Below are 24,730 nucleotides of genomic sequence, written 5' to 3' on the forward strand. Positions count from 1 at the left end.
GAAATACCTCTTTGGCGTCAGCTAAGATTGTTGACAATCGCCCAGGAGTGACGTCGTCATCTTTTTTACCCGCCACCGTCAGTGCCTGAATGGAGTGCCAGTCTAAATTTATCTTTCTTATCCATTCACGTCCCAATAACGGTGGTCCACCATCTTGCAGAATGTAGAGATACAATTTCCGTATTTTCTTGCCGTTGTATTCGACAGGCACCCTTATTTTTCCTCTGGGGTATACTTTTTGCCCCGTATACGTCCTCAAGACAATGGATGTCTCTCTCAAGGGTATGTGTGAGAATAGCCGCTCGTAGTCTCGTCGATTCATGACGGTTAGAGCTGATCCTGTATCCAATTCCATTTTGACTTGGGACCCTGCTATCGTGAGGGTGACCCAAATGGTTCGGTGATCCTCTTTTGCTATTACGTTGTGAAGTTTGAGACAGCTTAGTCTCTTGTTCCCGGATTCACTATCGCTCATCTGGTCTTCGGAACTACTGTCCGTCATCTTTTGTACTTTCCTGTACGGTTCCTTAGTAGCCTTTTTGTTGTTGTTGGTCTTCTTCCCAGACCTGCAAACTCGTGCAATGTGTCCCATCTTTCCGCATTGCCTGCATATTTTGTCCTTGGACCAGCAGTCCTTCTGGTCATGGTTAGTTCTGCCGCAGCGATAACATTTTGCAAATCCCCGTGTCATTTCGTGGGTGCCGTATTCCTGTGGCTTTTGTTGTATTTCCGCAGCTCCCCTGGCTGCTGCTTCATACGATACTGCCACGCTGAAAGCCTTATCTAGCGTCAGCTCTTTCTCTGAGAGTAACCTCTTCTGGGTTCCTTCACTCAGGAGTCCACAGACAAATTTGTCCTGTAGGGTATCTGCCAGTCCTGCTCCGAACTGGCAGTGCTTTGATAGCTTGCGTAGTTCCGTAAGGTACTCAGCATTGCTCTCATCTTTATGCTGAGTTCTCCTGTGAATTTAAATCTTTCTGCTATCAGCAGCAGTGCAGGGTTTAGGTGTTCCTGTAGGATAGCAACAATTTCATTAAAACTTTTCGCCTTCGGTTTGGCTGGAGCAATCAGGTCCCGCAATAGGCCGTACGTTCTTGCGCCCATTAAGTTTAGCAGTACCGATGCCTTTTTCTCATCGGCTATTTCGTTTGCCTCGCAATATACCTCAACTCTTTCCACATACGTGGTCCAGTCCTCTATTGCATTATCAAAGGCAGTGATACAGCCAGTCTTTGGCATCTTGGAAATCTAAAATGGCGCCTCCCGTGCTTTGCCTTCTTCCCCGATTTAACAAAATGGCGCCTCCCGCGCTTTGCCTTCTTCCCGGCTGGATTGAGATGGCGCCTCCCGCGCTTTGCCTTCTTCCCCACTGTTGCTAGCGCTGCTTTCCGCGGTTTCCGTTGCAACCTGCAGCTCCTCGCGGCTTTTTGTGCATTTAATATATATATATTTTTTTGTTATTTTATTATTTTCCCGTCGTGGAACAACCCTGTGGGACTCTTGCCTCCCTCTTCTCGGGTCTGTACGCTGCCCGGCTTCGTAGCACCGGCCGCGCCCTGTGTGCTCCACCCTCTCTCTCTCTCCTCTTCCCGACAACGCTGCTCGGCCCCGTTGCAAGCCACCCGCTCGAGTTCTAGACCGCCGCAGCCCAGGAAGGATCAGTGTACTACCTGCCACCAGCCCGATTAGCTGAAGCACCATCGACAGGAACCAAGCCCCGCTCTCGACAGCCTCTCCTGCAATCTTCAACTCCGCTGACTCAGGGGCGGATGCCCACGGTCGACGCCCGTTTCTACTGCTTCTTTCTTCCTTCTGGCCTCGACCTCTGCTCACTTCACTTCAGGAATGGATCCCAGGAGGTGGTGCAGACTGTAGGTAAGTTCGTATCTGCTCGTCGCCAATATTATGTCCGTCTATAATTGAGACACGGACAGCAGGAGTTGATTATAACAAGTCTTTACTGAATGGAGACAAACGGGAAACTGAAACTACAGAAGGCTGTTAGTGCCTTTTATACAGGGGTGGTCACTGCCGGTACTGCAGTCTGAGACCAGTTATTCCCTTAAAGGTACATACACAACACTACCCGCTCCTTATCTTATTGAGGACGCTACTTGCTGAGTGTACGTCTAGGAAGACGTGGGAGGGAAAATTTCGTGTTCGCCAGCAAAGTTGCTGGTGTTAAACTGCAGTTAACGGCGGTGGGAAATGGCCGCAACACTAACCGAATGAAATTGGTCTGGGGGGCCTGGAGATCGGTGGCACAGCGCTCCCCTGTCGTGCAGCGCCGTCCTGGGGGCGTTGCTGGAGGGTTTCGGGACCAAGTTCCTGTCCAGGTCCGGTCTTGCAGCTTCGCACAGCCAATGGGAGTGAAGCTGTGGAGCTCGCAAGAAATTCTGGGCAATGAAGAGGTCTGAGGTTTAAAGGGGCCACGCACACTGAAGCAAGACAAAATAAAATGCAGTGAATCAATACATTTTTCAGCCCTTTCTGCCTTTTAAGAAATATTCAATATTTAAAAGAAGTTCCAAATGTGAATTAAAGCTGAATTACCTTCCCAACCTCAGCAAATGGGAAAACTGCCTCAGCACCAACACACATGGCTCAACAAGCCAGGGAAGGGGCACCAAGTGTCTCACACGCAGCACTCCAGCTTTGTGCAGAGGGTCAATACTGCAAGAGCAGCCCTCTACCCACAGGGGCCAGGAGACCCTCCAGAAAGAACGATGTGAGAGTACATCACCGAGGCTGTCACTGCCAGCAGTGTCGCCCCCACCACCCGGCTCCAGTGACCAAAGAAGCTTCAGGACCTCAGACCACTAGTCAAGGTCAGTGAATGCATCTTCAAAAGCCGTCTCCTACCAACTGCACCACTAACCTCACACACTGCTCAATGCACAACCCCCAATCACTCACCTTCCAACAATCTGCACCAATGATGAGGCACATCTCCCATTCCAAGCCTCACCTCACCCCCTTGGAGGAGATGGTGCAGGCCATTCTTGGCAGGGGCATGGCTGAGCCCTTGGCCAGCGGCGGGGCTGAAAGGATACAAGATGCGGGTATCCTCATACGTTATCCTCCTTCCGGCATGCACCTCTTGCTTTCCCGCCCTCCCGTCAGCACAACTCCACCCTTGTGCCTTCCTCATTTCACACACCCAAGAAATGCAGCCTGCCCAGCCAGTGGGCCAACAAAAGGAGGCAGCCTGCCCAGCCAGTGGGACCGCAGGCGGATGATTCCATTCCGGAAATCCCGGCCACAAAGGGCCTGTCTGGGATGCATCCTTCCATCTGATTCCTCCTCTTCAGCTTCCTCATCTTCTGCATCTTCCTCTTCCCTCTGCAAGTGGATGCTGTAAATGTGAAATGACAGTGCAAAATGCTGTCGATGTGAGACATCAGCTCTGTTTTTTCTCCAAGGAGGTTGCTTGAGCTGCGTATTCACATAATGTGCTGTCTTCTCAAAGGCCTTAATTTACCATCCGAGCCCCTGCAAGCATCCAGCAGCACTCCCTCCAAACTTTAAAAACTTTTCACATCTATTGCAGCAAGTCACCACTTCAATAAAATCAAAAAAAAACAGTCGAAACCCTTAAATTCAAACTTATCTGAATGATGTGTGTGTCAGTTTAAGAGCTGCAGACATCGCCATTGTCAAACTGTTAACCTGGCGTGCTTAGGACCCAGTGCTGAATTCAGCGCTAGGGTCGAAGTTCACGTTGGTGATGTTAAGTTGGCGTTGCACGTGAATTAACATCAACACGCCGCCTTTTTTTTCCCCCAGTGTGCTGCCAGTTACTGGCAGCGCAAAGTGGGAGAGCAATATGGCGGCCGTCGCGGGAACTGCCACCAGCTGACGAAAGAGCGGCGGCCGCCATTTTATCGCCATTTTATGGTGCTACGGAGTGGCGATAAGTGCAGGAATTTCTAGCCCTTAGTGTGGTGACGGCCACATGATCCCTTTAACTTACCCAGTGCTTTCACACCAAGGTTACCCTGTGTATTAAAGCAGGACTGCGTCTGTGCGAAAAATTATTTGGAGGTTTTTTCTTTAGAAAAGAGAAGACTGAGGGGTGACCTGGTAGAGGTCTTTAAGATTCTGAAGAGGTTCAATAGGGTAGAAGTTGAGAAGATGTTTCCAGTTGCGGGTGAGACCAGAACTAGGGGCCATTAATATAGGATAATAAATCCAATCGGGAATTCACAAGAAACTTCTTTACTCAGAGAGTGGTGAGAATGTGGAACTCGCTACCACAGGGCATGGTTGAGGCGAATAGCAGAGATACATTTAAGGGGAAGAAAGATAAACACATGAGGGAGAAAGGAATAGAAGGATATGTTGATGGGGTGAGATGACGAGGGGTGGGAGGGGGCTCGTGTGGAGCAGAAACACCAGCACGGAGCAGTGGGGCCGAATGGCCTGTTTCTGTGCTGTACATTCGATGTAAGACTATGTGAGATACTCATTGTATTGTCACTCATTATGTCAATGTTTTTTGACAAGAATTACGAATATTGTAGAGTGTGGTGAGGTGGATACAAAATGCTATGATAAAGGCAAATGGAAATAATCCTCCAATCATGGGGCTTACGGGTCTAGTATTGTGTGTCAGTGTTTAGTAAAGTAGAGGTGACTGTAACCATCGCTTGTTGTTGCAAATAAATTTTAACTTTACTTTTTAAAGATGGTGTTTTGGAAGTTATGCAGAACGGCAAACTATTGGGGCAGATGCGTCCTGGGACAGCATTTGGGGAGCTTGCAATCCTCTACAACTGCAAAAGGACTGCTACGGTGAAAGGTAATGGATGGTGCCTCTCTGTGAGTGTCTGTCTTTCTGTCACTCCATTTGTCTCTCTGCCTGTGGGTACGTGACCGGCCAGTAATCTGGTGCTGAAGGTTGATCTGAGCTTCTTTAGTTGTCAACTTCAAATTCAGCACCAAAGATCCAAACTAGAATAGTTTGTGAAGCTCAAGAACTGAACCCAGCCTCAACAGCTCGTGTTGTGTGTGATTGTGTGAGATTTACTTGGAAGTGTTGCCGAGGAATAGTCAAGCTGATGAACCTCAAATACATCATGGTGGTGGTAGACAATGACACTGAGGTTGATCTTTCAAATGCTCTCCAAGAGCAAGGCACATGGAGTTAATTGAAGATTGATGCTGATTGGTGATTGCTAAATACACGTTGCATGTTTATTTAAATATCCCCAAACGTACACAGCGTCAACTCTTCATTACCAGCAAACCACAATGAGCCGTTGTCACACCCTGAACTTTCTCAGCAATTTAGCAGCTGAACTCTCCTAACCAAGGTCATGAGTTTCAACACCAGCCTCGATGGCCTTCATTGAGAGAGTTCTGCCTGTTCTTGAGCAGAATCATGGATGGAATGAGCATTGAGTGGCAGAGGAATACTCCATCTCGCTTTGGAGCAACTACTGGCTGAACAAGTCTTGTTTGTGTCTTTAAATCTAACATCCTTTAGACAGATGGAAGAAGTTGCCTTGGGGTGGTGGTGGGAGGTAAAGAGTGAGATGTATGGATACTCTTTCCACAGTTTTATCGCTGAAGACCTTGAGATATTAACAGCACAAAAGTGAAACCATAGCCCTATAGATTAGTCTTTAACATTTAAAGTGTTAATCGGTCCAGTGCTGTATTTTTTCAGCTGTGGCGGAGTCTTGGATTTGGGTTCTAGATCGTCAGGTTTTCCAGAGCATCATGATGGAGACGGCGCAGGCGAGGAACAAGAAATATTTCAACTTCCTCAGCAGGTGAGAACTACGAGCCACTGGTGACTTTAGGCATCCCCCCCCCCACCCCCGGGAGACCCAAGAAATGGAATCCACGGATGCCGTGGGCGCAGGCCATCCCACTGCGAAATTGGTAAACACTGCGCCCATTTTATGCCCGAAAAACAGGCACAGCGCATACCAGTTTCTACCCCATAGATAGTTGTGTTGGGACCTTTGAAATCGGTAATAACGGGCATCTTCAGAAGCAGGAGGCGTTGTAGTTCAACGTTACAAACTGAAGGCAGACGACTGAGGGAATCTACAAAGAGAATGCTGACTCATTTACAAACCGGCCCCAACAGCTTTCGCAATGTTGAATCCAAAATATCCATGTTGATTCCTGTTTTCTACCCTTTTGTGATCTCATTCATCGGACAATGCAATCAAGGTCTTTGAATAGAGAACAAATGTTGCATCTCCCGTGCGGTGTTCATACAAAGAGCTGAAGAGATTCAGAGCTTATTGTTAGTATGTTGGTACTGGAGGTCAGTGCGCTCGTGCAGTGGTTTTTGATATGACGGGGCAGTTTTTAAACATTTTGTATGTTTTTTTTGTACTCAGTGTTTCCCTGCTGAAGGGTTTGCCCGAAGAGAAATTGTCCAAGATTGTAGACTGCCTTGAAGTTGTGAGTACCATTTTAAATCACGGGTATGTCTGTAGCTTCCAAAAGCTCTTTATAATAATTTGTCGGTGACTACACGAACCGCTCTGGGTTCAGGTATATTGTGTATCAGTAAAACAGGTTTATTCAGCATTAAACATCCAGTACAGAGAAGTAATACTTAACAAGGAGATCATTTGAGCCTCGGCGTCCCTTCCGAGTGACTTTGTTCTCTTGCTGTGTTCTGTTGACTGAAGCTCCTCCAACTCTGATTCTTGGTGCGCGCTGCTTTCAGTGTTCAATATCTGTATCTTTATACACTTTCTCTTCCTTTGCCTACGTGACTGTAATCAGCTCTCTGACACCTGGTAAATGTCCCTCCTTTCCTTGTCAGTCACCTCATGACATCTTATGACCTTGTTGATTCCACTAAGTCTCCCTTTGTGCATAACAAAGTGCCCTTTATCTTTAGATGTTCTCTTTTCAAAGACCATTTCCCAAGATGTTGGCCCAGAAATTTGGGTCAGGGGCTTCCCACGGGTGCAAGCCTCCGACTTGGACTTACCTTGCGCGCTGGCCGTTGTGCTGTGGGCCCGCGTGGGATTCCGATCCTGGGCCTGCTCCAACTGCCGGCGTGCAGTGCTTGCGTATCCCAGGGGCGCAGTTAGTTCAATGCGTCCCCTGAGATCACGTGGGCCATGGGGAGCCAATCGGAGCAGGGAATGCCCATTCATAAGTTTGACAGGAAGAGCTGTCAAAACTTATAAATACTACGGACCCCAAAACATCACTAAATCTTCAAATAATTTTTTTTTTAAATCACATTTTTTAAATAAATTATAAATTACATGAAATAACTATTTTAAACAATAATTTAAATTTTTGAAAAAATAATTTTATTTTCTAACGGGGCTAAAAATAAACTTACCTTGCTTTAAAGTATTTAAAAATAATAAACCTGTGGAAAAAATGTTTTAATTTTAATTAATTCACCACTTACCTTGTAAAAAGCAGGCCTTGCGACTGCTTTTTAAATGTGTAACTTCTGGAGACTTACCCTCCCGGGAAAACCTGCAAAAAAAACCTAAGTTCAATGCGCACGCGCAGCCTCTCCCGCACACGCGTTTGAACTCTGAACCCCTTCTTTCAGGGGAACGGAAGTGCCGGTTTCCCGCGCATGCGCAGTGCATGCACGAAACCGGCACTTCCATTGGGCCTACGGGTGAGGACCCCGTGCGTACTCACCCGTGGGGACCCGAAGTTCTGGGCCGCTATCTAAACAGTCTGTCCATTTTATAGTAGTATCACTGAGGGACGCCTTCAATTCATACCTCTCTTCTCTAACTCTTATCTCTTTTCCATCACATTACTGAATACCACGTCCCTGACAGTCTCCATAAACTTAGCACTACATTCCGTTACTTCAGTAATTGAAAACAGAGCGAGTTTCAGTCAGGTTGGCATAATTTCCCATCCTGCTTTTCTCTCAGCCAGTCACCATTTTATACAGGCTTTTAGGCTTTTAACACACAACGTCACATATTATAGCTATACAAAAATGTTTACTAAATCATACAGATACACCCTATCCTACATGTCATTCTCTAAACAAACAAAACCTAGGAACTCATTTAATTACATACAGAACGCAGAGCAGTTATATTTCCTGTAGATTTAATTTCCCTTCCTATTTAACATTGTGTATGTCCAGGGATAGCGTGGTGGCAAGTCAGTGATCTGAGTTTTTAATAGGCTTAGTATCATCTTTATTCATGTGCATTTTAAACAAGAAGGATAACATAGCCGAGAGAAATTTAAATGCAATGTAGAGGTAGGAAATTCAGTGTTGGCTCTCCACTCAACTGACTTTTCCAAACTCTTTCCTGGGGAGCGGTAAGTAAGCTTTCATTGGGATCTGAGCTTAGAAGCAAGTCAACCCTTCATGGCCAACTTGATAGTTCAACACCTGAACCAGGTGGGCCGGTAGTATTCCGGGGCATTGTTGATGACTGACTGGCCAGCTAGGCTCACCGGTGGAGCCTCAAGGACGTCACCTGTCACCACGGAGTGAGATTCTGCTCACTCAGCTCCAGCTAACTCCCCAACAGTTAGGGTAGTCCTAGCTGGGCAAGCAGTGGGCAGCAGCTCTGAGAAGCTACATGGTGGCATCTGGTTAATGTCCACCTGTGCACACGAGGGGTCCCTAAACCTTGGATCTGTCAACCTGTGGATAAGCTCACTGGACTTGTGTAAGTAGGACATGCCCCTACAGGGGAGAGCGTGCACTCCATACCGAGCAAACAGAAACCCTACAGGTTTCTCAGCGGCTTATCTTGAAGATTATTAAACATGATGATTGGGTTTCTACACACGTCAAACGTGCAGCTGACCAAAAAACCCACAATCTTTGGGTTTGAATTTCAAGGGAAGTTGAGCTGTGCTCTTCAAAGCAAAGTGAGTCTTTAGCTCGTGCAATCAGTTAACATTGGAAGGGAAGCACAGCTATTTTGGCTGTTGCTGTGAGGGTTTTTGGTGATGTTTAAGGCTATTGGGATTTTCCTATTGCTAGCGGGGCACCAAAAGGGCAAAGGTCAAGCAGAGCATGAGACCTTCAAGTGTCCCTGCCCCTTTTTTTACTGAACCACTGTTCCATCAACCCTTGTTGGAGTGCCAATAGTAAAGTCTGACCTATTTGCACCTCTGTCGAGTCCCCCATATAGTCGTGTCTGTTGTACTATCTGTACCACTGGTGACAGTAGCACCAGACACCTGCAGCCAGTGACAGAGCATCAATATAAAAGTGCTTTTCATGTCAAGCCAACAACATTTTATTTACAGCTCGACTTGACGGAGGGATTCTGTTAGATCCGTGGTTCAGTGGATAAATAATTACACGGATGCTGTACATAAACAAATAACAGGTCTTTACTGGAGGAGGGTAATCTCTAGACTGGGGTACAGAGGCATGCGCACAGCTTATATACCGGTGTGGTCACTGCCGGTACTACAGTATACAGGAGCTGTAAAAAGTAGTTCTGACTTAAAGCACATACACTACAATTCCTCCCTTTTTAGATTAATAATACCCCCTTAATATTCAAATAACAATTACATTTTTACATGTACATTCAATAACAAAAGTCCATTTATAGATTCAGTCTTTGGGGCGGCTTCCTGACCCTTTCGGGATAGCGCCTTTCCGGAGGTTCTTGTTCTTGGTGCAGAGGCGATTCTGACCCCCTTTCATCGGGTAGTTCATCGGGTTCCACTGCTACTGGGTCTGAAGTAGATACTACCGGTATGTCGGGTTCATCCCCAGGTACTCGAGACATGGGGTTGACGCATTCCTGTGACGCTAAGATCTGATCGACGTGGCGTCTCACAATGTTCTCCCCGACATCCACTGTGTACATTAATGGCCCCTGCCTTGTACATATCGTTCCGGGTTGCCACTTCTCTGTTCGATAGACCTGGGCCAAGACTGGTTGCCCTACATTGAAGCTGCTTGTCGGCTTCTCGTTGATGTGCTGGAATTGTTTGTCCTCAACATTTCTTCGCACATTTGGTCTGAGCAAGTCCAGACGAGATCTCAACCTTCGGTTAAAGAACATCATGGCCGGGGTCTGGTTGGTAACTGCATGTGTCGCGTTTCGGTAGGCTAATAAGAAATTGTCCATCTTATGCTGTAGTGGAATTTCCTCGTCGCACATGGCCTTTATCGCCTTCTTAAAGGTTTGTACGAACCTCTCAGCCGATCCATTGGTGGCTGGATGATACGGGGCGGATGTGTAATGCCTTACCCCATTCCTTTTCATGAATTTTTGGAACTCGTCGGACACAAACTGTGGTCCATTATCAGAGCAGATCTGCTCTGGCAAACCGTTCCTGGCAAATATGGTCCGTAGGACTGCAATTGTTTTCTCTATAGTGGTTGAAGACATCTTTATCACCTCAGGCCACTTTGAATGAGCATCCACTGCTATTAAGAACATTGAGTCCATGAATGGACCAGCGAAATCAATGTGCACCCGTTGCCATGGAGAGGAGGGCCACTCCCATGGGTGTAGAGGGGCATGTGGTGGTGCATTTTGGACCTTCTGGCATCCTAAGCAGCTCTTAGTTAGGTCTTCGATTTGTTGATCGATTCCCGGCCACCACACATAAGCCCTAGCTAGGCTTTTCATTTTCACTCCCCCCAGATGACCTTCATGTAGCTCATTTAGCACTCTCTCCCTTAACTTGGGTGGAATCACCACTCTGGATCCACACATCACTGTCCCCTGGCATACTGACAGCTGTTCTCTTCTGGATGAGAATGCTGGCAACAGTGAGTCGCCATGTGTTGGCCATCCCCTCACCGTCAATTCATATACCCGTGACGGCGTCGGATCATTGCGGGTCTCCTCTATATCCGCGTTTGTTACTGGCAATTGTTCAATTATTGACGAATAAAATATCTCGATAGGGTCCACTGCTGGTGCTTCCTCCACAGTAGGCAGTGGCAGGCGCGATAGCCCATCAGCGTTCCCATGCTGTCTCGTGCCTTTATATTCTATTTCATATTGATTCGCCCCTAGAAACAGGGACCATCTTTGTAACCGCTGTGCAGTCATTACTGGCACGCCCTTCTTAGGATTAAAGATGGAGACAAGTGGTTGGTGGTCAGTCAGCAAGGTGAACTTCTGTCCATGCAGATAGTGGTTGAATTCTTTTACTCCCCATACTAGGCTGAGGGCCTCCCTGTCAATCTGGGCGTAGTTGCGCTCGGCTGAGGTTAGTGACCGAGACGCAAAGGCTACTGGCCTCTCCAACCCGTCTGGGAATTTGTGCGACAGCACCGCTCCAATGCCGTAGGGTGATGCATCACATGCCAAACGAATTGGTAGTGCTGGGTTGAAATGGGCCAACACCTCTTTTGATGTGATCGATTCTTTACACTTCTGGCAAGCTCGTCTACGTTCGTCATCCCACTTCCATGGTACCCCTGTTTGCAGTAGGGTGTTCAGCGGGTGTAATACTGTAGACAAATTTGGTAAGAACTTGTGGTAATAGTTTACCAGCCCGAGGAACGACCTCAGTTGTGACACATTTTCCGGTGCTGGAGCCTTGACTACTGCCCCTATCTTGTCAGGGGACTTATGTGACCCCTCTTCATCGATGACGTGGCCGCAATACGAGATCTGTTTCTGGAAAAACTCGCACTTGTGGCGATTAGCTCGTAGCCCATATTCCTTTAATCTGGCGAGCACCTTCTCCAAGTTAGCGAGGTGATCACCGTCATTTTTGCCCGTGACCAAGATGTCGTCCAAATAACACTGGGTCCCTGGAGTCCCTTGCAGGACCTGATCCATCGCCCTTTGCCAGATAGCCGGAGCCGAGGCTACTCCAAACACCAGCTGGTTGTATTGATAGAGACCTTTATGGGTGTTGATCGTAAGGTAATGTTTCGAAGCTTCTTCTACCTCCATTTGCAAGTACGCCTTAGATCAATTTTGGTGAAGCGTTTACCACCAGATAGCGAGACGAAAATATCCTCAATTCGTGGAAGCGGATATTGCACCGTGTGAAGGACTGGGTTCACTGTCACCTTAAAATCCCCACAGATGCGGACCTTCTTTGGTTCCCCAGGCGTATTACTCAACGTCCTCTTCATTACAGGGACGATGGGTGTAGCCAACTCGCTCCAGTCCACTTTGGACAGTACTCCTGAACGTTCCAACCCTTCCAGCTCTGCTTCAACCGCTGGTCTGATCGCATAAGGCACTGGTCTGGCCTTCAGAAACTTTGGGCTTGCATTATCCTCTATTTTAATTGTTGCTGTTATTCCTTTTAGTGTTCCTAGTCCCTCCTGGAACACTTCTTTTGCGTCAGTTAGCATTTTTGACAGTCGCCCAGGTGTGACGTCGTCATCCTTTTTGGCCTCCACCTTCAGTGCCTGTATGGAATGCCAATCTAAATGTATCTTCCGGATCCATTCACATCCTAGCAGTGGTGGTCCTCCATTTGGCAATACATATATATCCATTTTAGGTATTTCCTGACCTTTATATGTCACTTTCACCCTTATTTTTCCTTTGGGGTAGACTTTTTGCCCCGTATACGTCTTCAAGACAATCTCTGTAGCTTTCAAGGGTATGTGTGAAAATAGCCGCTTGTAGTCTCTTTGATTTATGACTGTTAGAGCTGACCCTGTGTCCAATTCCATTTCCACTTGGACTCCTTCTATCTTGAGTGTAACCCAGATAGTCTGGTGATCCTCCATTTTGGTTACATTATGTAGTTTCAGACAACCCAGCTCCTTGCTTCCGGAGTCTGTGTCACTTTTCTGTTCGTCTGAACCACTGTCCATCACCTGGTGTACCTTTTTGTACTTCTCCTGTGGAGATTTCTTACTGTTGGTTTTCTTCCCAGACCTGCAGACTCTTGCTATGTGTCCTGCTTTCCCACACTGTCTGCACTCTTGGTCCTTGAACCAACAATCTTTCTGGTCATGTGTTGTTCTGCCGCAGCGATAGCACTTCCCTGTTCCATAGGTCATTTCGTTGGTGCCATATTCTTGCAGTCTCCGTTTTATCTCTGCAGCGCCCCTTGCGGCTGCTTCGTGTGATACTGCCATACTGAAAGCTTTGTCCAGCGTAAGGTCCTTTTCTGATAGAAGCCGTTTCTGGGTTCCTTCACTTTGTAGCCCACACACAAACTTGTCCCGTAACGTGTCTGCTAGTCCCGCTCCAAACTGGCAGTATTTCGATAGCTTGCGCAGTTCCGTTAGGTACTCAGCATTGCTTTCGTCTTTGTGTTGGTTCCTTTTATGGAACTTAAATCATTCTGCTATCAGCAGCGGTGTGGGGTTTAAGTGGTCCTGTAGGATTTCTACTATGCTTTCAAAATTCTTGTTTACCGGTTTCTCTGGGGTTATTAGATTTTGCAGTAACCCATAAGTTTTTGCACCCGTGGAATTTAACAGAACCAGTGTTTTATTAGCATCTGGCACTTCATTCGCCCTGCAGTACACCTCAATACGTTCCACATATGTCGCCCAATCTTCGACTTCATTGTCGAACGTAGAGATACTGCCACTCTTCGGCATCCTTGGTTGTGCGTTAACTATCACCAATGGCGCCTCCCGCGGTTCCCCTTCTTCTCCGCTGGCACAAAATGGCGTCTCCCGCGCTTTCCTTCCTTCCCGCGCTCACCCGTCTTCTCCGCTGCGGCTTCACAAAATGGCGTCTCCCGCGCTCTTCCTTCTCCGCGGCTCAATGGCGCCTCCCGCGCTCTCCCTGCTTCTCCGCGGCTCAATGGCATCTCCCGCGCTCTCCCTGCTTCTCCGCGGCTCAATGGCGTCTCCCCTTGCTTTGCCCCGCAGACCCTGATCAGCCCGTGATCCCTGGCTGTGCTCTGCGCGTTCTTCTCTTGATATTTGTCGACGCCGCTCCGTCTAGAACCCGGCTGTTTCTTACCCTCTCTCTCTCCGGTTTGCAGTATTTTTCCTCGACGCCGCTCGGTGATCAACCCCCGGCTGCGCCCTACTCTCTTCACCCTCTTTCTTACCCCATCGACGCTGCCCGGCTCTCTCTCTCTGCCGTCGGTCGGCTCCAGCCACCGCTGCTCGGGAAGGGTCTGCTCTGGACCTGTCGTCGGTCTCTCACTGCTCGTTGTGGCTGGGGAACCAAGCCCGGCTCTCCACAGCCTCCCCAGCGAAGTTGGATCTCTGCCTGACTGCTGGGCGGTTGCTCGCGGTCGACGCCCGTGTTCCTGGACTCGACTATTTAAAAAAAAAAAATTATGTTGCAGGTAGATTCGCATCAACACTCGTCGCCACTGTTAGATCCGTGGTTCAGTGGATAAATAATTACACGGATGCTGTACATAAACAAATAACAGGTCTTTACTGGAGGAGGGTAATCTCTAGACTGGGGTACAGAGGCATGCGCACAGCTTATATACCAGTGTGGTCACTGCCGGTACTACAGTATACAGGAGCTGTAAAAAGTAGTTCTGACTTAATGCACATACACTACAGATTCAAGTGTTACCTTTAGCTCCCATTGGATGCCTTAAGCATGTTAAGAGAGTGCGCCAGGCGAGATGACGATATGTAGCAGGGTTGTTGAGGAAACCCTCCTGACGGAGCCGGAGATGTCCACATCCTGCTCTATTCAATGAGCTGGGTTTTGGAATGATGTGGAAAAGGCCAGTCAGATAGAAGACACCACAAAGAAAACTAAGCCTCTGTCATTGATTCAACATAGACTTCCAATTTATCAGTCAGACGTTTGTTTATTCTAATTATCTGGCTATTACTTTTTAAAGTCTATTTCCAATGTCTGATACCACTATGCAATCTCTCCATATCTGATAGGATTATTATGATAAAGGAGATTATATAATTCGTGAAGGGGAGCAAGGCAACACCTTCTTCATTATTGCAAAAGGAAAGGTAGGAAGATCATTTACGTTTATAAATCTAGGTCCGGAATGTAGAAATAATTCTATTCTTGTGTGGTGTGGGCCGTTTAATAGTGATGTCCCACGGGTCTTCTGACAGGCTTGTGAAGGTTTTTCTTGGGTTGAAGAGCTATCTACATTTAGAAATTGAAGCCACACTTTGCGATATTAGTTGCCAATGAATGAACTCTTGCTAAGTGACAGTTTGGCTATATTGGTAGCACTCTTGTCTCTGTGTTGGAAGGTCCGCGGTCCAAATCCCATTTTAGGCTTTGAGCGAATAACCTAGACTAATATTTGGGTGAAGGACTGAGGGAGATTCCTGCATTCCTGGAGGTGGTATAATTCGGGTGAGATGTTAAGATGACTGGGTGGGCATAAAAAAGAGCAAGGACATGTCTTGGTTAACATTCCTCCCTAATCCACGCCTCCAAAATAAACAGATTAACTTGTTATTCACGATAGCAAAATACTGCAGATGCTGGAAATCCGAAATAACAACAGAAAATGCTGGAAAAACTCAGCAGGCCAGGCAACTTCCGAGGAGAGAAATTAGAGTCGACGTTTCGGGTCAAAACCCTTTATCAAGACTTAAGAGGCACAGGGAATGAAATAGGTTAAGAGGCCGGGCTGGGAGAGAACAAAAGAGAAGAAGAGACATTAAGAGGTATTCAAAACAAGACAAGATGGTGATAGGACTAGTGGAGACAAAAGACGGCTCTAGATTAGGTGTGAAATGTGCTGGCAGAATGGGAGACAGCTGCCATGTGGGAGAGAGAAAAAAAAGGAAAGGGGGGGAGGGAAAAACCAAAACAAAGGTGTGGATAAAACATATAAGTAAAAATGTAATAGGGGCCGAGGTTATGATCTGAAATTGTTGAACTCGATATTGAGTCCGGAAGGCTGTAAAGTGCCTAATCGGAAGATGAGGTGCTGTTCCTCGAGCTTACGTTGAGCTTCATTGGAACAATGCAATAGCCCGAGGACAGAGAGATCAGAGCGGGAGTGGAGCGGTGAATTAAAGTGACAGGCGACCGGAAGCTCGGGGTCACCCTTACGGACTGAACGGGGGTGTTCCGCAAAGCGGTCACCCAATCTGTGTTTGGTCTCCCCAATGTAGAGGAGACCGCATCGTGAGCAGCGAATACAGTATACTAGATTGCAAAAAGTACAAGTAAATCGCTGTTTCACCTGGAAGGGGTGTTTTGGGCCCTGGACAGTGGGAAGGGAGGAGGTATAAGGGCAGGTGTTACATCTCCTGCGCTTGCACGGGAAGGTGCCAGGCGAAGGGGAAGGGGTGCTGGGGGTGATAGAGGAGTGGACTAGGGTGTCTCGGAGGGAGCGGTCCCTACGGAATGCTGAAAGGGGAGGGGAGGGGAAGATGCATTTGGTGGTGGGATCACTTTGTTATTCATCTCGTTTGCTTTTTTGGGGATCTTGCTGTGTGTACATTGGCTGCGATGTGTGTAAACATAATAGTGACCATTTTGAAAGTAACCCATTGGATATGAAGTGCTTTATAATGTCCTAGGGATGTGATCAATTGTTATATAAACGCAAGTTGTTTCTTTTAATGTGTGAAATTCTCTCCATCCTCTGTTTTAACATTTAAAGCGTTCACACAGTTTTATTGATCTTGGGCAGGTTCTTGTGACACAGACAAGAGAGGGAGATGAAGATCCACAAGAAATCAAAACATTGGGAGCAGGAGAATACTTTGGAGAGAAAGCTCTAATAAGGTAGAGGAGTGCATGAAATGACATAAATCTATTATGGGCCAAAAGAAAAGGGAACAGATTGCAAATGGCACTTTAACCAGTGCATGGGCCTCTTTCCAGCACAAAACCTTCATAGAATGATACAGCACAGAAGGAGGCCATTTGGCCCATCATGCCTGTGCTGGTACTGTGGAACAGCTGTTAACCATTAGGCCCCTCTCTCATCATATGGGTTGTGGGAGCCTCATAAAACCCTCCTGTTGTATCGGACTAACCACCCTATCGGCTGGTACAGAGATGGTTAACACCATGCAAGGAGTGTTCATGTCGCGGCCTGTCAGACTGGCAATCAGCCTGTAAATCCTTCCATTACTTTATTCTCCATGGAGATACAAAAACAACAACAAGATATGGTAAGAATGTTTAGGTCCTGTTCTACAATGGGGGCCTTCATGCTGCTGGTCAGTGTCTTATGTTATCTGATATCCTGGTATGTTACGGGTTGTCACACAGCTCTTCTGGTTATAACAGGAAAATACCATTTCACAAAATGCCTTAGTCTGAAAATATAACAAAGTGAAAATAAATTTAAAGTTGAAGAACCAGAAAGAAACGAGAGATCACGAGAGACAAAACTAAACACACAGTCTAAAAAGTGGCTCCATCGCCCCTTGCTGCTCAATAACACGAGGCAGTTCTTCCACTCGTTGCTACTTTCCAATCACAGATAGCTCCGATTCTAAACACACGATTGCCAGTATTAACTCACTCTTCCACTGTAGCCAGCAGCCACAGGTTTGAGGCTGTCCCTCACCCAGGACACATGGGTGCTGATCTCAGTGCTTGGACAATGCATGGGAAGCGTTTCTTCACCTGCTGGTGCGAGGTTGGTACGAGGAGCTCCAGTGAACACCAGGAATCAACAGATGCTGAACAAGTCGGACAACCAGGGTTTCCAGCAGCACCACCGTGATACGAAACAAATCCTCCTGATTCGAGCCGTTTACTGTTGATATTTTTGTGGAGTCTGCCTGTGATTAGCCAGCTGAAAGGTTTGCTGAGAGTTCTGTACAACGACAGTGAAGACAAAATGTGGACATTGTCACTGACCCTTTTGACCCTGCCCTCCGTCTTCTCCCTAACTTCTCCCGTTGACTGTGCCTCCACTACCTTCTCTCCCTCTTTCTCCTTGGGACCCTCACCTTTGCTTTGCCAAAATAAGGACAATTAAGCCCCTAATTATTTTGTATCCCAGGGTTCAGTATTTCAATAGCTACTGATGTAAATCTAAAGAGTTTATTTTTTTGACTAACAAGAAAGGAATTCTTGAATCAAACCTAATGAAATGGGCCAATGTTCCAAGTTTCCTGAGACTGCATCATAGATAAGTCGAGTCTGTCAGAGCTCTCATTTGCATAGTTATATCAGCATAGGGTGCATGCAACACAGTCTAGAACCAGGGCTCACAGTCTCAGAATAAGGGGTCGGCCATTTAGGACTGAGATGAGGAGAAATTTCTTCACTTAGAGGGTGGTGAATCTTTGGAATTCTCTACCCCAGAGGGCTGTGGAGGCTCAGTCGTTGAGTATATTCAAGGCAGAGATCGATAGATTTTTGGATATTAAGGGAACCAAGGGATTTGGGGATTGGGCGGGAAGGTGGAGTTGTGGTAGAAGATCAGCCATTTCTCCTCATCTCAGTCCTAAATGGCTGAGCCCTTATTCTGAGCGTGTGACTCCTAGATCTTACTGAATGATGGAGCAGACTCCAAGGGCCGAATGGCCGACACTTGCTCCTATTCCTTATGTTCTTCTGCTCTTCTAAGCCATCAGTTTGGATGTGACGTGATCACTTTATCAGGTTTAGGTACCGAGTCTGCATTGCTGCTAGTTTTCTAACTGCTAAGCAATATATGTTTGAAATAGTGTTTTAAAAATCTATTATTGACTTCTGAAGTTTAACGAGTTTATTCTAATGGGAAAACAGTAATATTTTAACTCTGGCAGAGAGGGCGCAATGATTTAACAGTCACGTCAGAGAATGGTTCAGCCCTGATCTGATTTTGCTCCGGAATACCCAACCTCTTTCTTCTTTGCTTACACAGTGAGGACCTTCGTTCTGCAAACATCATTGCAGCTGATGATGATACCCAGTGCCTGGTAATAGATCGCGAGTAAGTCTTGCCTGTGGAGTGAGCTTTCCTCCAACATGCGCCCTTGGGTGTAGTGGAGTTTTGGATGCTATTTTTAACTTTGGCGAGAGTAATATATGTTTTACAAATCGACAAGATTCCTGATTTTCAGATTATCTTATATAGAATCATAAAATGATACAGCACAGAAGGAGGCCAGTCAGCGCATCATGTCTGTGCCTGCCCAAAAAGGGCTATCCAGCCTAATCCCACTTTCCAGCGCTTGGTCCCACTCCCCCGCTCTTTCCCCGGAGCCCTGCACATTTTTTTCCTTCGAGTATTTATCCAATTCCCTTTTGAAAGTTACCATTGAATCTGCTCCCACCGCCCTGTCAGGCAGCGCATTCCAGATCACAACAACTTGCTGCGTAAAAAAAATTCTCCTCATCTCCCCTCTGGTTCTTTGGCCAATCACCTTCAATCTGTGTCCTCTGGTTACCGACCCTCCGCCACTGGAAACAGTTTCTCCCTCTCTACTCTATCAAAACGCGTCAAGATTTTGAACACCTCTAACAAATCGCCCCTGAACCTTCTCTGCTGTAAAGCGAACAATCCCAGTTTCATTTCAAAATGTTTAATCTCACAGGGACTATGATAGTGATTATTGTATCCTTCAACAGGAGAATTATCATTGCTATGCATTTTATTGTAATTGTATAAGAAAATTAACATGACCGGCTAGAAGTTTTTTTTTAAATGTCTGCGTTTATATCTAAATATGTTTTAAAATGTGTCCCCAGCATCTTTAACCAGATGGTTGGCACCTACGAGGAGCTGCAGACATACCTAAAGGAATATGTGGAGCAACTGTCTCGCAGCGATGAGAAGAGAAATGCGATGTTAGTATTCCCGAAATGTGCAAATCATTTCTAATTGTACAGCTGCACCAGCCAGTTTGGCTCACAACTTTGCTGATTTGGTGCATTTGTTTTTCAGTGAACTCACGTATACAGGCGCTGTGAATTTACAGTATAAGTGTAGGTGTCAGCTGTAGCTCAGTCTAGCCTTGAAGTCAGAAGGTTGTAGATTCAAGTCCCATTCCAGAGATTCGTGCACAAATTGTAGGCTGATACTCTCAGTGCAGTACTGAGGGAGCGCTGCACTGTGGGCGGGGCAGTACTGAGGGAGCGCTGCACTGTGGGAGGGGCAGTACTGAGGAAGCACCGCACTGTGGGCGGGGCAGTACTGAGGGAGCGCTGCACTGTGGGACGGGCAGTACTGAGGGAGCGCTGCACTGTGGGAGGGGCAGTACTGAGGGAGCGCCGCACTGTGGGCGGGGCAGTACTGAGGAAGCGCCGCACTGTGGGCGGGGCAGTACTGAGGGAGCGCTGCACTGTGGGAGGGGCAGTACTGAGGAAGCGCTGCACTGTGGGCGGGGCAGTACTGAGGGAGCGCTGCACTGTGGGAGGGGCAGTACTGAGGGAGCGCTGCACTGTGGGCGGGGCAGTACTGAGGGAGCGCTGCACTGTGGGAGGGGCAGTACTGAGGGAGCGCTGCACTGTGGGAGGGGCAGTACTGAGGGAGCGCTGCACTGTGGGAGGGGCAGTACTGAGGAAGCGCCGCACTGTGGGCGGGGCAGTACTGAGGGAGCGCCGCACTGTGGGACGGGCAGTACTGAGGGAGTGCTGCACTGTCGGAGGGGCAGTACTGAGGGAGCGCTGCACTATCGGACAGGCAGTACTGAGGGAGTGCTGCACTGTCGGACGGGCAGTACTGAGGGAGCGCTGCACTGTCGGAGGGGCAGTACTGAGGGAGCGCTGCACTGTCGGACGGGCAGTACTGCGGGAGCGCTGCACTGTTGGAGGGGCAGTACTGAGGGAGTGCTGCACTGTCAGAGGGGCAGTACACTGTCGAAGGGGCAGTACTGACGGAGTGCCGCACTGTCGGAGGGGCAGGACTGAGAGAGCGTTGCACTGTCAGAGGGGCAGTACTGAGGGAGTGCCGCACTGTCGGAGGGGCAGTACTGAGGGAGTGCTGCACTGTCAGAGGAGCAGCACTGAGGGAGCGCTGCACTGTCGGAGGGGCAGTACTGAGGGAGCGCCGCACTGTCGGAGGGTCAGTACTGAGGAAGTGCTGCACTGTCGGAGGGGCAGTACTGAGGGAGTGCTGCCCTGTCGGATGGGCAGTATTGAGGGAGCACCGCACTGTCGGAGGGGCAGTACTGAGGGAGTGCCGCACTGTCGGAGGGGCAGTACTGAGGGAGTGCTGCACTGTCGGAGGGGCAGTACTGAGGGAGCGCCACACTGTCGGAGGGGCAGTACTGAGGGAGCGCTGCACTGTTGGAGGGGCAGTACTGAGGGTGCGCTGCACTGTCTGAGGGGCAGTACTGAGGGAGCGCCACACTGTCAGAGGGGCAGTACTGAGGGAGCGCTGCATTGTCGGAGGGGCAGTACTGAGGGAGCGCCGCACTGTCAGAGGGGCAGTACTGAGGGAGCGCCGCACTGTCTGAGGTGCCGTCTTTTGACTGAGACATTAAACCGAGGCCCCGTCTGCTCTCTCGGGTGAATGTAAAAGGTCCCATGGCATTAATTTGAAGAACAGGTGCGTTCTCCTGGTGTCCTTGCCTTGTCCCCTTAGAATTCTGCCCCAAATATACTTCATCAAGCTACCCAAGCATCTCTTCAAAAGCCTTGACCATACCTTCCCTTCCGCCCTCCCCCAATGCAAACACTCTCCGCTGATATACAAGGAGAGCTATATAATTGCAAATGATGTGTTTGCAACCACAGAGGAAGGAGGTTTTTTTTTTTAAGTTTACACAAATTTCTCCACTGGGTTGTCTTTTTGTTTTAAAGAAACTCATAAAGATTTCGGACATGTGAGGCAAGCCATTTTTTGTTTTGTTAAATTATTTTTAATTATGAATACATGTATGTACCTGTATGAATAATTAATGTTTAACGTAACAGAAAATGTTAATGAGACATTTACACTCTTTCTGGATAATCATTTGCGAATGACCTGAGCTAAGTTCCGATGATTGCTTTTTGTAATGAATCCTGAAGGAATCTGCGGTTGCTGAGCTTGACTCTCTGAGAACTGTGCTGGGATTTTCCACGTCTGAGTGACTGCTCCGGGGGAGAAATCACGTGCTGAAACTCCCAGCCAATGTATCATGGAAAGTCAAGCTGTGACAGTCACTGACTTGCTCGTCAATGCTGTATTTACACTGAGAGAGTTCATCTGCCCCAGCTGTTACTTGTATAATTAACAGCCATTTAATATCACCAAAGATCTCACAAAGTACAGAGGGCACTCGACCTTTCCTCATCCATTCTGTGTCCTGGTAGCCCAAGAGTGTTTTTCAATCAGAGTATTTAATAATGAATGGTAATTGTGCTACAAATCAGTAACTGTACTTCTCTTCCGCTCTCGCTCTCTTTACAATATTCTAATTGCCCTCCAGTCACCCTTGTACTTTGCGTGTTGTAGGTTCTGAACACAGATCACTGACTTTGTTTTCAGGGTAACTTCGAGGCTTGCACAGAGCACTGCTCCCAGACACTGGATTTTTGATGTTTCAGACTGGAGTTATACTGCATGTGCTGTCATACCTTAGCGGTGTGAGACTGCCTCTTCCAACGGATCTCACGTCACTTCCCTCCAGGGTCAGGTTGAGACCCCATTCGGAAATGACACTGCACCTTGCGTATCCCGGGAATCTCCACCTTTGGATACTTTAATCACCAGCAAGAATGAAAGAAAACCGAATCCGTGTGTAGCGGTCGAGTTTAGAAAGTAGACCTTTAGCACTAATGTGGGGGGGACACCTCGGACCCTCCAGATCCTGAGTTCCTGACCATCGGCAGGTATCTTTGGGTGGGTGTTAAGCAAAGATGAGGGACTCGCTCCAAGAGAGAGAGAAGGCGGGAAGATAGCGCTGGCTTTTGTTTCACTCTCTTAAACCCTACCAACTGGATCAGAACATAAATGGAGAGCAATACAGGCCTTTTATTGTTAATAAACCCAGGAGAAAGCCAAACCCTGTAGAACAGGATATGACCAAGGATGATTTGGGCTAAAACGACTCACCTTGACGAGCAAAATACTCACACAAAGACATTAAAAGCTGTAGCTTAATTTAAATAACACACTGAACATTAAATCCAAATACTGTAAAATAGATACTTTTTATTTTACTACAAGTAGTTATGGCGTAGTGGTCATTTAATTCCTTGTAAATGCAATAATGGATCGATGTAAACAAATTGTACAATGAAAGTGCTCATTGATTCCTGATTGTTAACTCCAGGTAAACTGATAAAATAGAAATTCATAATACAACGAGAATTGGGAAGAAGATGTTAATTTTCTGACCTGCTGACATAATAACCCCTTTAAAACTTCTGCTGGTTGTGGGTTTATACAGACAGGTCGTTGCAGATGCTGTCGAATATTTGATGTAATGATTGCCTTTGATTGCTTTGTGCTACAGAGACCACAAGCTCTGTTGTTTTTCTTTCCCTCGCTTCACTATCGCCAAATGTAAATGGAATCCTTTTTATACCCCAAGGCCACTCGCGTTCGCCATCCAGGCTTCATCCGAGTGCAGCGAGATCATGCGGCTGAGGGACAAGGTTGCCAGATTTTCAAACTCTTGCCCTTTCGAGCACTTGGACATGATTGCCACCCTGGGCATGGGCGGTTTTGGGCGCGTGGAGCTGGTAAGTGTGATGGGGAGGAAGGTGATGCAGGATGGTAGGGTCTGTCAGGGCGAGGCTGGTTCTGGACCCAAGTGCAGACAGACGAGGCGAGAAGCAGGTATGCAGTCTTAAATAAAACTCCTTTACTAGAATCACACAGGTAAACAGTTACAAACATAGGAGCTCAAGACAAGCTACCACTAGGCAAATGGCTTGTCAAGACTGAGCACAGAGGGAAGAAACCACAGAACTTAAATACAAGCAAAAACAGGTGAAACCAGTAAACCTGATAAAAGGCAGTTAAGTAATAAACACAGGAGAAACTAGTAACAATTAGCAAAGGGAAAAAAACAAGTGAAGGTGCCATCTAGGGGTTACTGAGGGAACTAACCGGCACCCTCACAGGACCCCCTCCCCTAGGAACGGCTCCTGACGTTCCTCCTGGACGATCAGGGTGGCGACGGTGAAAATCCCTGATGAGTTCAGGATCCAAAATGTCCCAGGCCGGAACCCAGGAACGCTCTTCAGGACCATAACCCTCCCAGTTGACCAGGTATTGAATGCTCCTCCTAACCCGGTGACTATCAAGGAGGCGACGGACAGTGTAGGCTTGCTGACCGTCAATCATGCGGGGCGGGGGGGGCAGGTCTGGAAGCAGGAACCGAGGGACTGGTAAGTACCGGCCTGAGGTGAGAGACGTGGAACGTGGGATGTATCTTCATCGACCGAGGAAGGAGGAGCCGGTAGGCCACAGGGTTTACTTTTTCCAAAATCCTAAAAGGTCCGATGAACCGGGGAGCCAACTTGCGGGACTCCACATGGAGCGGAAGTTTCCGGGTAGACAGCCAGACCTTCTGTCCGGTCCGGAACCGAGGAGCTGGGCGGCGGTGTCGGTCAGCCTGCACTTTCTGCCGAGAAGAAGCGAGCTGCAAGGCGGATCGGACCCTCCTCCAGGTACGGCGGCAGCGTTGGACGAACTCCTGGGCAGCCGGGACGCCTACCTCCCTCTCCTGTTCAGGGAAGAGTGGCGGTTGGAAGCCATATTGACAGTCGAAAGGCGAGAGGCCAGTGGAGGAGCTCTGAAGGGTATTGTGCGCGTACTCCGCCCAGACCAGATACTTGCTCCAGGTGGAAGGATTGGAGGACACAAAGCTTCTTAGCACCCTCTCCAGATCTTGGTTGGTTCTCTCAGTCTGGCCGTTAGACTGTGGGTGGAACCCATAGGAGAGACTGACGGAAGCGCCCAGGAGGGAACAAAAAGCCTTCCAGAACCTGGATGAGAACTGGGGACCACGGTCAGAGATGACATCCAGGGGCAAGCCATGGAGGCGGAA

At 47.8% G+C, this 24,730-nt stretch overlaps 1 protein-coding gene across 2 annotated transcripts in view; it reads left to right on the forward strand.

The window, feature by feature from the left end:
- The window catches only part of prkg2l (protein kinase cGMP-dependent 2, like), a 77,662-nt gene that overhangs the window by 14,705 nt on the left and 38,227 nt on the right, over positions 1-24,730 (forward strand). The window contains exons 3-10 of one of the 2 annotated variants that reach the window (XM_085970731.1): positions 4,688-4,801; positions 5,672-5,777; positions 6,360-6,423; positions 14,759-14,836; positions 16,489-16,583; positions 18,667-18,735; positions 19,494-19,592; positions 23,267-23,417. In XM_085970731.1, the coding sequence (XP_085826857.1) occupies positions 4,688-4,801; positions 5,672-5,777; positions 6,360-6,423; positions 14,759-14,836; positions 16,489-16,583; positions 18,667-18,735; positions 19,494-19,592; positions 23,267-23,417 (776 nt within the window). The remainder of the gene's footprint in view (positions 1-4,687; positions 4,802-5,671; positions 5,778-6,359; positions 6,424-14,758; positions 14,837-16,488; positions 16,584-18,666; positions 18,736-19,493; positions 19,593-23,266; positions 23,418-24,730) is intronic. The other variant, XM_085970732.1, reaches the window with a different exon arrangement.

This window comes from Somniosus microcephalus, chromosome 29 (assembly GCF_052327205.1).
Source record: "Somniosus microcephalus isolate GS21.2 chromosome 29, FLI_Smic_1.0, whole genome shotgun sequence".
In the NCBI taxonomy this organism is placed as follows: domain Eukaryota; kingdom Metazoa; phylum Chordata; class Chondrichthyes; order Squaliformes; family Somniosidae; genus Somniosus; species Somniosus microcephalus.